The 13998-nt window shown below is 42.9% G+C and overlaps 2 protein-coding genes, 1 long non-coding RNA gene and 1 other non-coding gene across 5 annotated transcripts in view; 1 reads left to right on the top strand and 3 right to left on the bottom strand.

The window, feature by feature from the left end:
* The window catches only part of AP2B1 (adaptor related protein complex 2 subunit beta 1), a 133500-nt gene extending 125029 nt beyond the window's left edge, over positions 1 to 8471 (bottom strand). The window contains exons 1-2 of one of the 2 annotated variants that reach the window (XM_078063718.1): positions 8033 to 8471; positions 5846 to 5910 (exon numbers count right to left, since the gene is read on the bottom strand). The gene's annotated coding sequence lies outside the window, so the exon portion shown is untranslated. The remainder of the gene's footprint in view (positions 1 to 5845; positions 5911 to 8032) is intronic. The other variant, XM_078063724.1, reaches the window with a different exon arrangement.
* On the top strand, positions 1079 to 5036 carry PEX12 (peroxisomal biogenesis factor 12). The gene is made up of 3 exons (XM_036078683.2): positions 1079 to 1803; positions 2132 to 2685; positions 3464 to 5036. Exons 1-3 carry the CDS (start codon positions 1678 to 1680, stop codon positions 3861 to 3863), a joined length of 1080 nt encoding a protein of 359 aa, XP_035934576.1. The 5' UTR covers positions 1079 to 1677; the 3' UTR covers positions 3864 to 5036.
* Positions 6035 to 6131, bottom strand: LOC118527096 (Z30 small nucleolar RNA). Its single transcript, XR_004912957.1, has one exon. It is a non-coding gene; the product is annotated as a Z30 small nucleolar RNA (small nucleolar RNA).
* Positions 8472 to 12419: 3948 nt separating the features above from the next.
* On the bottom strand, positions 12420 to 13958 carry LOC118527083 (uncharacterized). The gene is made up of 2 exons (XR_004912952.2): positions 13798 to 13958; positions 12420 to 12745 (listed from the first exon to the last, which is right to left on the bottom strand). It is a non-coding gene; the product is annotated as an uncharacterized LOC118527083 (long non-coding RNA).
* Between the last annotated feature and the right edge of the window lie 40 nt (positions 13959 to 13998).

The following is a 13998-nucleotide window of genomic DNA, read 5'->3' as shown; positions in this document are numbered from 1 at the left end:
TTTCGCTGGCAGGTTATCTGGTAGAGTAAAAAACACGTTTAGAACTGTAAGATTAACTTGCAAGATTTTATTGAAACAATTAAACCCAAACCTTGTTTTTGAGGGTTCTCATTATGCAAACCAATTGTCTTTATACCATAAGGTCCTGTAAGGCAGTGAATACCTTTTATTCCTATCCATTTAGCACAGCAGTGAGGAGTGGTTGGAGAGAGAGAGGAATGGTTGAACTTTAACATCGAAATTCAATAAACCTGTATAAGCAACTCAAACGAGGCAAAGTCGCACACAATGTAAAAGCACTCTGCAAACCGTAAATTACGTTAATTTTCGTATACAAACAGTGAAAAGTACCATCTGCCAAGCGTCCCCAGTTCATTCTAGTTAGAACTCATCAGGATCCCTCCTTCTTGGCAATGTATTCATATCGCTATGACACATCCAAACGTGTACGAGAGCAGGAACCATTTCATCGAGTGTGGCAAGTGCCTAGTTATGCTTGAACATAACTACACGTAGAAGACAGTTAATCTACCAGCTAGAATGGAAAGTAATCGTTCCCAGTTCTAACGAACTGCAGGAACCTTTCTCACTCTAATTATCTTTTTAATAATTGGCAACAAAGCTAAAGGCTTCTATCCCCGGCTGCGTCGCTCCAAATCCTTCCTGGAAGGCGGCGGAATATAAATTAACCACCACCCCCGCCGCACGCACAGAGAGAACTTTCGTACTTCCATATTCCCTTTTGTCCCCCCCACCCCTAACTAAATCGCCCAAGGGAACACAGGTCTCAGCAGCAGGCCCAAACTCTTGGCTCCGGGTGTCAGACGTCGGCGCGGCGCCCCAAACACCTTGCCAAAAAGACCTCTGCAGAGGGAGATTCAAAGCTGTGGCTTCCCCAGAGGACGCGAAGCAAAACCAGCTAAGATAAGTAAAATAAACAAGCACAGGTTTACACTTTAAGCCAGGCCCCCAGTGACTTCTTTCATTTCAGCGGAAGCGGAAGTCCCACTGGAATCATAGAGTTCGCTAGTTCCGGTTCCCCGGCCACGTTCGGGGCTAGAGCGCCTCCCCTCCGTCGGCCGTCCCAATCCCGGGCTTCTATTTCCGGGTGCGGCTTCTGTCATAAAGCGGAGGCCTCTCTTCAAACGTGGCGTCGTGGGTCCTTCACGCCTCGCTTGGGGTCCGCGCGCAAGGATAGGCGCGGACACTTGGCAGCCAACAGCTGGAGCCAGTCCTCGCGTACCGGGTCCGCACTGGCACCTCTAACACCTCAGAGCTGGCTGGTTTTTAAGCCCTCACGATTGAGAGCCCCAGATTCGTACCCTCCCGGACTACAGCTCCAGAAGGGAGCACTCTTTCGCCCATACCTGTGCCCCATAGGCATGCTCTGCCCTCACAGGTGCATTTGACAAGTCACCCCTACCCCACATTATCACTTCCACCTTAATTTCTGCCACGTCTGCCTTAATTTCGTTCTTAACCGCCTTAATTTGAGACCCCCCCCCCCCGGCTCCAGAAGAGGTCTTCCCCCCCTCCCCCCCGTTCTGTAAAAGAGGAGTTTTGGGTCTCTTGCAGAAAGATTACCTTTAAGACTGAGCACCCGTTTGATAACTAAAACAAGTTCATGCTTACTAAAGAGTTTGTGGGCAAAGCGAAACCTAGTGCACACAGGAAACTATGGCTGAACATGGGGCTCACATCACAACTGCTTCTGTGGCGGACGACCAGCCATCCATCTTTGAGGTGGTAGCACAGGACAGTTTAATGACAGCCGTGAGACCTGCTCTTCAGCATGTGGTCAAGGTAAGGTATTAATTCTCGGAAAGGTTTTAGGGAGGACTGGGTAAAAACCAAACCAATAATTTGAGTTTATTTGGTTGCCTAGGCTTTGAAATTGCCAATTAAGATATAATTCATATCCTATGATTTAACGGTTATTGAGTCCCTGTTATGTGTAGAGCCCTGTACTGAATACCCAGCACTTCAGGGAGGACAGGGCAGACCCCCAAAAGAGGTGACTAGTTTAAGCCGAACGTATCAGAATTCAGAGGGCAAAAAAAGGAAATGTGAATACAATGCAGAGTAATTATGAAATGGAATGAAATTCATTTATTAATTTACTCTGCTTTAGGTTCTCGCAGAATCAAATCCTGCCCACTATGGCTTCTTTTGGAGGTGGTTTGATGAAATCTTCACCCTGCTAGATCTTCTGCTCCAGCAGCATTATCTGTCTAAAACCAGTGCTTCATTTTCTGAAAATTTTTATGGCTTAAAGCGCATTGTGATGGGGGCCACACACAAGCCTGAGAGATTGGCCAGTGCTGGTCTCCCAAAGAAGCAGCTTTGGAAGTCAATTATGTTCCTGGTTCTTCTTCCCTACCTGAAAGTGAAGCTGGAGAAGCTGGTTTCTAGCCTCATAGAAGAGGATGAATATTCTATCCACCCCCCTTCTTCCCGCTGGAAACAGTTTTATAGAGCCTTCCTGGCAGCCTACCCATTTGTTAACATGGCATGGGAAGGCTGGTTTTTTGTACAACAACTTCGATACATCCTAGGAAAGGCTCAGCATCACTCACCATTGCTGAGGCTGGCTGGAGTTCGGCTAGGTCGACTTACAATTCAGGATATACAAGCTCTGGAGCACAAAGCAGCCGAAGCCAGCATGATGCAGCAACCAGCCAGGAGGTAAGGCTTTAACATTTCCCAAAATCTTTCACAAAGAAATTCTAAAATCTTAACCTAATTTTATGAAACTCACCTTCCTCAGTGTACTTTGAGGTATTTCATAAATCACAGAAAAATCCTTGTGTCCGTAAAACAAGAGTTGCCATCCTGGTAACCTTCCTCATCATACTAGCTACATTTTTATGCATGCTTGCTGTGCCAGGCCCTGTGCTAGCTGTCTGCTTTACATACATTATCTCAATCCTCCCCACAACTCAGTGAAATAAATTCATTACCTCGTTTAACACCTGAGGAAACTAAGACCTAATTGTTAAGTACCTTGCCAAGACCACATAGCTAGAAGGTGGCAGAACGGAGATTTGAGCCAGATCAACAGTTCTCAAGACCTTCTAGTTAGTGTTTGTGTTCTCCTACAAGTTCAAAAATATATTCCTCAATATTGCTATTTTTTGTTAAGTGAGTTTCTTTTTCTGGACTATCTTACACACACACACATTTATCAACGTCACACTAATTTCTTTCTCAAAACGCAAAAACAAAACCCTCGTCATTAAATACAAAGTTTAGCTCCTATACTCCCAAACTACTGTAGATCAGAAAAAGGAAATTGTTTAGAATAGATACTAAAGGAGACAGTGCCAATCTAGCAACTACTCAGTCTCCAAACTGAATCAGTGATTCTGATGAAAAGTTTAAGAGGTACATTTATATTAGTCATTCTGTGATCATACCTAAATAAAGTTTCTCCTTTTGCCTCCTTGTTCTATTCCCCCACCAGTGTTGGTGAGAAGATAAAATCAGCTCTGAAAAAAACTTTGGGAGGTGCTGCCTTATCCCTCTCTACTGGCCTTTCTGTGGGAGTATTCTTTCTGCAGTTCCTTGAGTGGTGGTACTCATCTGAAAATCAAGAAACCATCAAATCACTGACTGCCCTGCCTACTCCACCACCACCTGTACACCTAGATTACAATTCCGATTCTCCTCTGTTACCCAAAATGAAGACTGTGTGCCCACTGTGTCGCAAAACCCGGGTGAATGATACTGTTCTTGCCACCTCTGGCTATGTGTTTTGTTATCGCTGTGTATTTAATTATGTAAGGAGTCACCAAGCTTGTCCCATAACAGGTTATCCAACAGAAGTACAACATCTAATTAAACTGTACTCCCCTGAGAACTGAAAGGGATTAGGATTTTATCTCACAACAAAATTATTGCACTGTAAGGCTGAGAAACTGATTTTCAGCACAGTACATAGCGTTGTTTGAGTCTTCTCATCCCCAATTCGTAATTATATGAACTTTACACAACTAGAGTTGACCCTGAATGACATGTGTGTTAACGGTGCCAACACCACTCCCCCCCAGTAGAAAATTCACGTATAACTTTTGACTCCCCCAAAACTTAACTACTAACAGCCTACTATTGACCGGAAGCCTTACTGCTAACATCAACAATCAGTTAACACATATTCTGTATGTTAGATGTATTATATACTGTATTCTTGCAGTAAAGGTAAAGAAAATATTAGGAAAGTCATGACAGAAAATGCATTTATAGTACTGTACTATAAAAAAAATCCATATATAAGTGGACTCACACAATTCAAATCTGTGTTCAAGTATCAGCTGTATATGGATTCTTTAAAAGGATATATCCATTGATCTAAACCTTTTAACCTGCTCTCTAGACTCCTACTTAAGAGTTTAGCAAGCTGGTTAGAATAAGAGAATCAGGATTGACAGGGGACGTGAAGGTCAGTGTAGAGGAAGTGGATGAAAGAGGATAGTACAGAAGCTTTTCCTCAAAGAACAAGAGGTATAGAAGCTCTCAGGAAAAACCCAAGTTAGACCTTATAAAAGTGGGTGATGGGGAAGCAGCCCTTGAGAAAAGAAAGCATTTATCTGCCTATGAGGAAGAGACTTTATCAGTTTGCAAACAATGTGAAATATGGACCTGCTCTTTACAGAAATACTTAGAAACAGCTTAGAAAAACAAAGCACCTTCCATATACTGTGAGCCACTTGTTAAGTAGCATCTGCTATAGTGTATCAACTTTTAAGATTCCTTTATGAGCCATACATACCTTTTCTTGGGCAACTTGTTAAAGAAAAATAGGGGTTGAACATATATATAGAGCAGTCTGAAGATTTCAGTGTGAAAGCAAAACAAATAAGCAATCAAGAGATGACATAATATACTGAATTTAACTTTGTGCAAAAGAATCTTTTAATAAGCTCTTTCTTCTTGCTGTTAAGAGTTTGCTAAATGGGCACGAATTATTCTGGCTATTACTAAGTTTCTGTGAAACGCTTAAGTAAATTTTAAGAATAAATGTTTTTGGCAAAGAGTCATTCCAAGTTGTCATGATTATGTGGAAACAAAGATTACTTGAGGTGGAGGTGCCTGGGTGGCTCAGTTGGTTAAGCAGTGTCCAACTCTTGGTGTCAGCTCAGGTCATGATCTCAGGGTCATGAGATCAAGCCACACGGTGGGCTCGACCGCTCAGCGTGGAGTCTGCCTGGGATTATCTCTCTCCCTCTGCCCCTCCCCCGGTTTGCCCTCTCTCTCTCTCTCTCTCTCTCTCTCTCTCTCAAATAAATAAATCTTTAAAAAAAATTACTTGGGGTGTTTAAAGTACATTTTTCATTCAGACCACCTTTGACTTTGAGGTATTTTTGTATTGACATTTTGCTTTTTTTTTTTTTTTTTTGCTAATCCAATACTTGCAGGAAAAAACCTCTACTGCAACAGCAAGAATTCAGCTTTATGTGAAAGACCCTGTATTAGAAATACTACAGAAACACTTAAGTTGCTTATGTAGTAAAATTCATGCCACTGGATTGTCAGGTTGGTGAAAATATATGGGTAGAGGAAGGATGAAAATAACTTAAGTGCCTCTGCTGAGACAGGTGTTTTCTAATACTTTAACTCATTTAGCAATTCAAAGCATATTTTCTGATAGCACAAAGTTGATAAAATTAAACTTTGAAATGGAATAACCTATGGATTTGAAAATATTAACATTCTTCTGTACCATAAAAAGAATATAATGGATATTTGTTAAAGTTCTTGTTAAATTGCAAGATTGTACCAAAACAAACACCATAGTTAATTAAACAAACATTTTTAATACAGTAATAAGTCAATAAGAAAACTGAACCAGATTCAGGATTGAAAGAAGGTAGACCTCCACGAAGATATCAAAGCCAGATTTTTCACCTCAACCTAAGAAGGAAAACATGAAAGTATCAGCAACTCAAAAGACTATAAAAGAAACACTCTTATACATAATAAAATCAGTATCCAAATAGATGAGAACATTCCAATGTGGAAAAACCACAACCACAATCAGCTCAGAGAGAAGATTAAGGAATCATACCCTGGTCAGAGCCAGAACTGAGGCAATGGCAATACCAGGTCAGACTATACTTCACTCATCATCGCATCATTGCATTTCACATCCTTATATACCTAAGCGCGGTCCAACATTATTTTCACACCCAAGAAGACTTAGGTTAACTTACGAAAAAAATAAAGGCTTCTATATAGTTAAGTTTCAACCATGGACTTTTAATAAGTATTTCATTTTCCACTATGCTTGCTTTAAAGACTCGGCTGTACAAAAAAGCAAACTTGAACAAGTTTTGGTTTGGAGGAGCTTTTTTGTTTTTGAAATAGAGGAGTGGAGAAGCATTTATGGTTCAAAAACTTTTTTTAATGATCCCAACATCATGCATGACAAAATTCCAAAGATGTCTGTGAAGGGATTTATAGTCTAATTCTAAAGCAAAAGCTTTAGAAAAGATTTTCTACTAAATTCCATTATGAAGTAAACTCCTGTTCATTTAATATACAATTTGATTTACAATTCTGCCAATAAAGATAAAAAGTATAGTCATAAAGTTTTTTTACTGGAATCTTCTATCTTAAGAGTGCTAGACCCAGAGAGGCTATGTGTTGCCAAAGGTCCACAGCAAATTAACAGTAGAGCTGGAAAGAGAACAGAGGTCTGAATACCAGATTTATATTTTTCCACTACCAGCTAAATATGAGGTTTACTTTCATTTTTCTCCAGACCATTGGCAAGATAACAGAAGCAATGCAGGGGCGCCTGGCTGGCTCAGTCAGTGGAGCATGGGACTCTTGATCTTAGGGCTGTGATTTCGATCCCCACGTTGGGTGTGGAGATTATGTAAAATCTTAAAAAAAAAAAAAAAAAAGGTAATGCAAAAGTCTAGATAATTCACAACCTGGATAATCTATTTCTGAATAAGAAAGTTGACTGCATTTCATTTATTCTAAATGACACTCTCTGGTGGTATGCTATCACCGACATGGAAAAGTACTTGGGTCACAATGTCATCCTCCCCAGCCTATCAGCATGGTATTGTCTGTATCTAAGTAACAATTCTGGAGACAGCATATGCTTCCTTCAGCCATCTATAAATGTCAATAGATTGATAGTTCCTTAGTTAAAAACTGGCAACTGTTGTTCTGTGTTGGCCATTCAGCAACTAAACTCCATAAAAAGAGAGAAACTAACAAAGTGCCTGTTTTACAGGGGTTATGATTGATCCGTTAGCCCATCACCCTCTACAGGTGAAGTACATGTTATAAATGAGGAAAACAGGGGCACCTGGGTGGCTCAGACCGTTAAGCGTCTGCCTTCGGCTCAGGTCATGATCCCAGAGTCCTCGGATCGAGCCCCACGTTGGGCCCTCTGCTCAGCGGGAGCCTGCTTCTCCCTCTCCCTGCCTTCCCCCTGCTTGTGCTCTCTGTCAAATAAATAAATAAAATCTTAAAAAAAAAAAATGAGGAAAACAGAGGCTCAGAGAAACTTAACTTTGTCTAAAAGCATGAAACTGTCTAAAAGCAGAGCTCCAAGTGAGCTCCCACCACACATAGCAAGCACACATCCCTAGTTCTCTTCCTCAGCACACTTTGCTCCATCTGGAGTGCCTCCCCCAACCCTTGCAATCTGGAGAACGCCTAATTATATAACCCTACTCAAACGTCACCTTCTCAGTAAAGTGGTCTCTAACCCCCAGTCATCCTCTCTTCTGACTCCCACAGCACTTCTCCCCACCACAGCACGCATCACATGTCACTTATTCACCCACGCACATCCCCCACATCCGTCTATCCCACCAGCCCCACGACACTGAGTTCCTACAGAACCAGGGCAGTGTCTTACTGGCCTTTGCATCCATTACACTCAGAACGGTGCCTGGTACATAGGACGAAGGTCAATAAATGAACGTTTAATTCAGTCAATGGGCGACCCTCCCTCCTAAACCTTACCTTCCTCGATTATAATAACATCAGCACAAAAATAAAGCCAACTTACCTCCAACATTGCAGGTGGGTAAGGAACATACCTCAAGCATCTCTAAGCCCTCCCTCCCCAAGCTTCTACCTCATGGCTGTCTCCACAGCGCTCGGCGCAGGACCAGTGCTTACATACAGTGGACCCTCCACAAAATGATGATAATAAAGTCCGACCCCCAACTTCAGCAAAGACTGAGAGGAGCCGTTCTTGCGGGGAAATACAAGTAAGGCCGAAGCCAGGGCATAAACCAAAGTCCAGACAGGAGTCCACAGCCCGCTTTCTGAACTCCTCAAGCTCCTTCGCCCTATCTCAGGAGGCCTGCAAACACTGATGGCGGCCGACCCTCGGCCTTTTGGTCCCCGGCTACACCCGGTCCCGGTCCTGCTTCCCGCTTCCCGCTTCTCGCTGGCCTCGGCCTTGCTGCCCCGGCGGCGTCCCCTAGCCCAGTAAAGCCCTCATGGAGCAACCAATCCTACGGCCTCCAGCGGGTCACGTGGGCAACAGCCTTTGTCGGGATGGGTGAGAGGAGCAGCCAATCGGAGGGCGAGGCTAACGTCAGGGGGTGGAGCGGGCCGGGAGGCGGAAGCGCCTTTCGCGTGGCTTCCTCGCGTGGGGTCTTCGTCCCCAGGCTAGTTCGTTTCCAGGCTCTGAGCGGTTCCTGCCTGCCTCCGTTGACAGTGCTTTGCTTCACAACTGCAAAGGGCATGCGAGAGAGTTGTGCCTTGGATTTCCGGGAAGAATCGATTCAGATAATGATCCAACGGGATTTACTGCGCATGTCCGATTCCCGCGGGAGGGCTAGGGATTAGGGTGGACGGTGGAGGAATATGACCCTCTTGGACCAGGGAACTCTTTGGCTGGCCGGGCGCTTGGACGCTTCCTAAATAAGCAGGAGGTGCCACATGAAAAGTGCAGCTAAATACCAAAGAAATGCGCAGGAAAGACTTCTGGGAGAGGTGGCATTTGATCTGAGTCTTGAAAGATGGATAGGTTTTAAAAATTAGGAGATTCTGGAAGAAGGAATAATTTAACGCCCGAATTAAATGAGAAAGCGTGGGGGAACTTACAAATTTAGGGAAAGTCGAAAAAGTGTGTTTCAAAATTTGGTGAGTTAGAAACACCAGGAGGAAATTTAACAATGTATGTGCCCTAGAGCATCAAAGACAACAAAAACCCAAAAATGTATGGGGCACATCCCAGACATACTGAATCAGACATTCTGGGATTGGAGCCCAGGCAGATGTATTTTTAAGAGGTGTCCCAGGGATGATTATGATTTACACCGAAGTTTGAGGAGCACTGTTAGTGTTAAAGAAAGGGGGTGGTAGGAGATTTGAAAGACAAATCAAGACTTTGTCAAGGATGGTGGCTTGCTGGCTGTGTAGATTACACTACTCTGGTGGAAGTGGGAGATTTGAAGATTTCAGAGTCAGAGGAGATCGGTGGTCAGAGCTCTACTTTAGAAAATTATATGCAACTGTGTTTTTAAATAGATCAGAGGAAGCAAAGTGAAAGAAAGGGAGCTATTGCAAGTGATTGCAATGATCTAGGTGAGAGCTAGGTGACCTATGAAAGGCAGGTGAGGAATGTGATGAGTGTCAGCTAGGGATGTGTAGAAGGTGTCAACCTAAATAGGGAAACTGAGGCAAGGTCAAAATTGTCAAAAAGATGAGTTTATTCAGGAATAGCAGAGAAGTTGCAGTTCAAGACATGCAAACTGTAGCAAACTACAGTGAGTCCCTTGAGGGTTTGGGGTAGGCTGTATTTATGGGCAGGGAATGCAAGGAGGAGAGAGCTCAGTTAGAGTCTGTTAAAATAAAAAACAAAGGGAGACCAGCTTTCAAAATTCACCAAGCAGACAAAACCAGTCTGGTCATACAAACAAAACTCAATCCAGCTCATTTTACAAGATCAACCCCACCTGGGTCATTTCTTGTTCATACCTCTGGAAACCACAAGCAAAACTTCCTAAGGTTGATATGAGGCAACCCCTGACCAACTCCCTATCGTTGAAGACAATTCCAATATCAGTTTTCTGTAAACCACGTATCTATGGGAAATGAGTTTCTCAGTCCTTAAGTTTTATTTCCCTGCAGGCACATGTGTGAGATTCTTCATTTTATATCTTCCGGTTCCATTTTAGATGCAATTCTTTCACAAAGGACATGAAGAAATAAAAGGGAAGAATGGAGAAAAATGGAGTGTCTTCTGTACCAGACCTATTAAGGATTTCCATTGTACTTTAGAGACATGGGAGGTTAGACAGTGAAGATAATGGGTCTTTGCATGTGTTATTTTTTCTCCCTGGTTTTCCCTTCCTTCCCCATCTCTCCCTCTCAACCAGGTACATTCTTACTTGCAGGTTCCAACCCACATACCATCACATTTATGAAATCTTATTCTCACACGCATAGTTATTGTCACTCCTCAGAACACCTGGAGCACACTGTTCATCCGTTGTTAGCGCTCCCGAGTGGCACTAGGGTATAGTGGCCATGCATGTGGACTACATTTGCAAGCTGTTCTAAGAGTTGAATGAGCACATAGAGAATGCATAGCACATAGAATGCTCACCTGATGTTATTATATATGTCACACTGCAATGAGTTAATACATGTTTTCCCTCTCTAGATTGTGAGCAGGACATGTGTCTCATTCTGGCTAACAGTAAGGCTGCATAGCAGAGTGATGGTAAATGAGATTTGGAATTAGATCGACAGGAGTTCAAATCCCAGCTCTGTTACTTACTAGGTGTGTAGCCTTGAGCTTTACTTCCTTGAATTCAGTTTCTTCATTTATAAGATGGTGAAAATAATGCATGTCTTACAAGTTGTTATGAGGACAATTTGAGACAATCACAGTTGCATATCTGGCCCAAAGAATGCAGTCACTAAATGGCAGGTTTTATGTAGCCCCAGAGCATAGCATCACGTACAGAACACAGTAAGTGCTTCATAATTGCTTATCAAATGAAAAATTGCCATTAAATGCCAGGCACCACGCTAAGCTCTTTATGTACATCATCTCATTTCATTCTCACAAGAATTGTACTGAGAAGGCACTATTACCATTTCCAATTTACACAGAAAGCATCGGAGGCTTAGATTTGCATAACCAAGGTCTCAAAGCTGGTAAGTGTCAGAGCAAGGATTTCAACATCTTTGGTGATCAAAAAAAAAATAGCTGATTGAATGAGAGAATGAAAGTTAAGAGACTTACCCAGAGTCAGTTAGTGGTGAGGGAGAGCCAGCACCATTGCTCTTGGTCAGTGTGCTCTCCGTAGTCTTGGAACCATCTCTATGAATGAACTGAGAGTAGATGGAGGCCAGTATTTGGCAGTTTGTGTCTAGTATGTGCAAAGGCTATGGCCTAACTACCCCTGTTGATAAACTGAAGTGCTTAGTGAATAAACACATCTTAAATAAATTGGAGGCTCTAGTGTTTAGCCAAATGGCAACAGCACGACCAGATCTCTTTCCCAAAAACTAAGAAAAAGTACCGTCCAAGCTACTGATTTCAAGTTGTTTTGTATCATGGACATTTGCATTGAGGTTATTAGAGTCAGGATGTGAGATCCTCTCTGGCATGATAACCTAACCATTCACATCCAGGGGGGCTTAACTAAGGACATTCAAAGAAGAAGGAAGAGAAACTCACTATGCTCATTGTTTACATTATCCCTCCTCCCAGTTTGGTTCCCCAAAGTGCACTGAAAAAGAAGGAAGAGGAAGAGTAGGAGGAGAAGAAGAGGGGCAGGGAGGAGGAGGAGACAATCCAGTTCCTAGTTTTCCTGCTCAAATAATGTTCTTCTTGTTCACTGGGAAGGAAAAGGGAGATGTTTAGGTAGATTTCTGATTTTGAAGACTCCTAAACAATCCCAAATGCCAAACTTGAAAGGCAGCGGAAGGAGTATGAGCTTTTGTAGTAGGCAGACCTGGCTTTAAACCCCTACTCTTCCACTTACTGGCCGTGTAACCTTAGTCTCCGTGTGGTATGCCACACTCCCTTCTTGACCCCTTGCACCCCAAAGCACATGTCCAGTAAATGATGGTCATTATTATCTTTCTAAACATGAGTAATATCAGAAGGATTTCAGTGTGAGAGTGAGGCTGAGAGTTAAGGCAGGTGACAGAACTAAAAGTGATACTGAATTTGGAGGTGAAGTGAGTGAAAAAGCCAAAAGCAGGACTTTGGAGTTTATTATGTTGCCGTGCTCATGGTACATCATAGCATCTGTTCTGTCTCCTATCCTGGAACCTCTATTCAGCCAAACAGGTACAAAGGGTAATGCCAGCAAAGCAGAAGCAGGTAGGAACAGTAACCTCAGTTAATTTAAAAAACTAGGAACGTCCAGAAACCTACTTGAGAATGCCACGTCATGATAAACTGAAACAGACACACAAAGTTGTTTGATGGTATGATTTAGAGGGAGGGAAGTATATTCGTTTCCCTTGGCTGTTGTAACAAATCATCACAAACTTGGTTGCGTAAAACAACAGAGATGTATTCTTTCATAGCCAGAAGTTTGACATCAGTTTCACATGGCAGAAATCAAGGTGCTGGCAGGGCTGTGCTCCCTCCAGAGGCTCTAGGGGAGAATCCACTTTGCGCCTCTCCCAGCTTTCAGCGGCTGCTGGCTTTCCTTCTCTTGTGGCCACATCACTCGCTGGACTCTGTCTCTTTGGTCACATTGCCGCCTCCTCCTTTGTGTGTATCACATCCCTTCTGCCTCTGTCTTAGGAGAACACTGGGCTGAACGTAGGGTCCACCCAAATGATCAAGGATAATTCCCTCATCTCAAGATCCTTACTAGGGGCGCCTGGGTGGCTCAGATGGTTAAACGTCTGCCTTCGGCTCAGGTCATGGTCCCAGGGTCCTGGGATCGAGCCCCACATCGGGCTCCTGGCTCAGCGAGGAGCCTGCTTCTCCCTCTCCCTCTGCCTCTCTCCCTGCTCATGCTTTCTCTCTCTCTCTGTATCTCTGTGTCTCAAATGAATAAATAAAATCTTTAAAAAAAAAAAAAAGATCCTTACTTAATCACATCTACAAAGACCTCTTTTCCTTATAAGTTAAGACTTACAGGTTCATAATCATAATCTTCAGTTGCTGTTATTCAGCCTACTACAAGAAGCTTGCTCCAATTTTTTTTTACATTTTATTTTATTTTTAAAGATTTTATTTATTTATTTATTTGAGAGAGAGAGACAGAGACAACAAGAGAGAGCACAAGCTGGGAGGAGAAGGAGAAGCAGACTCCCTGCCAAGCAGGGAGCCCGACTCTGGGCTCGATCCCAGGACCCCCGGGATCATGACCTGAGCCGAAGGCAGATGCTTAACCACTGAGTCACCCAGGTGCCCCAGAAGCTTGCTCCAATTTAACCATCATCCCTAAATGGGATAACTCTCTCATCTGTTTGTTTGTTTGTTTTCATTTAATTCGGTTGTTTTAATTATAAAAACAATTGATGTTCAGTGTAGACATTTGAGAAATACAAAAAAAAAAAGTTAAAGAAAAACAAAAAGGAAAGGAAAAGAAATTAGATAAAAAATCATGTGTACTCCTCTCACTCAGGAAAAGCCAGCCCCTCACCAATGAGCATTTTTCTAGGCTGGGTCTTATGCCCAACAAAAAAGGAAGAACAGGAAAAAGAAGATAAAGGTAAATAGGATAGAACAAGTGATTTGGAGGCTAATGGATAGGCTGGTAATTCTCATAACGGATATGTACAGGGGAGCCTAATTTAAAATAAATGTAGAACTACGAAATGATGAAATGACATTACCTGGGGCAGGAGAGGCCTAAGTGCGGATATGCGGACATGACACTCCGTTCTTCAGAGGTGGGAAGTTTAGCTTTGGCCCCTCACTCTAAAACCCCTGAATGTGTCCATTACCACTTCATTCACTCCCAGAGGTCAGAGCCTGGCTTGCTAATCTGCCCTGTCATAGGCTTTTCTCGAGTCCTTATCAGCCTTACTCAGTGC

The sequence above is a fragment of the Halichoerus grypus genome, chromosome 2 (assembly GCF_964656455.1).
Source record: "Halichoerus grypus chromosome 2, mHalGry1.hap1.1, whole genome shotgun sequence".
Classification (NCBI taxonomy): Eukaryota; Metazoa; Chordata; class Mammalia; order Carnivora; family Phocidae; genus Halichoerus; species Halichoerus grypus.
This window is presented reverse-complemented; position numbering and strand designations above follow the sequence as displayed.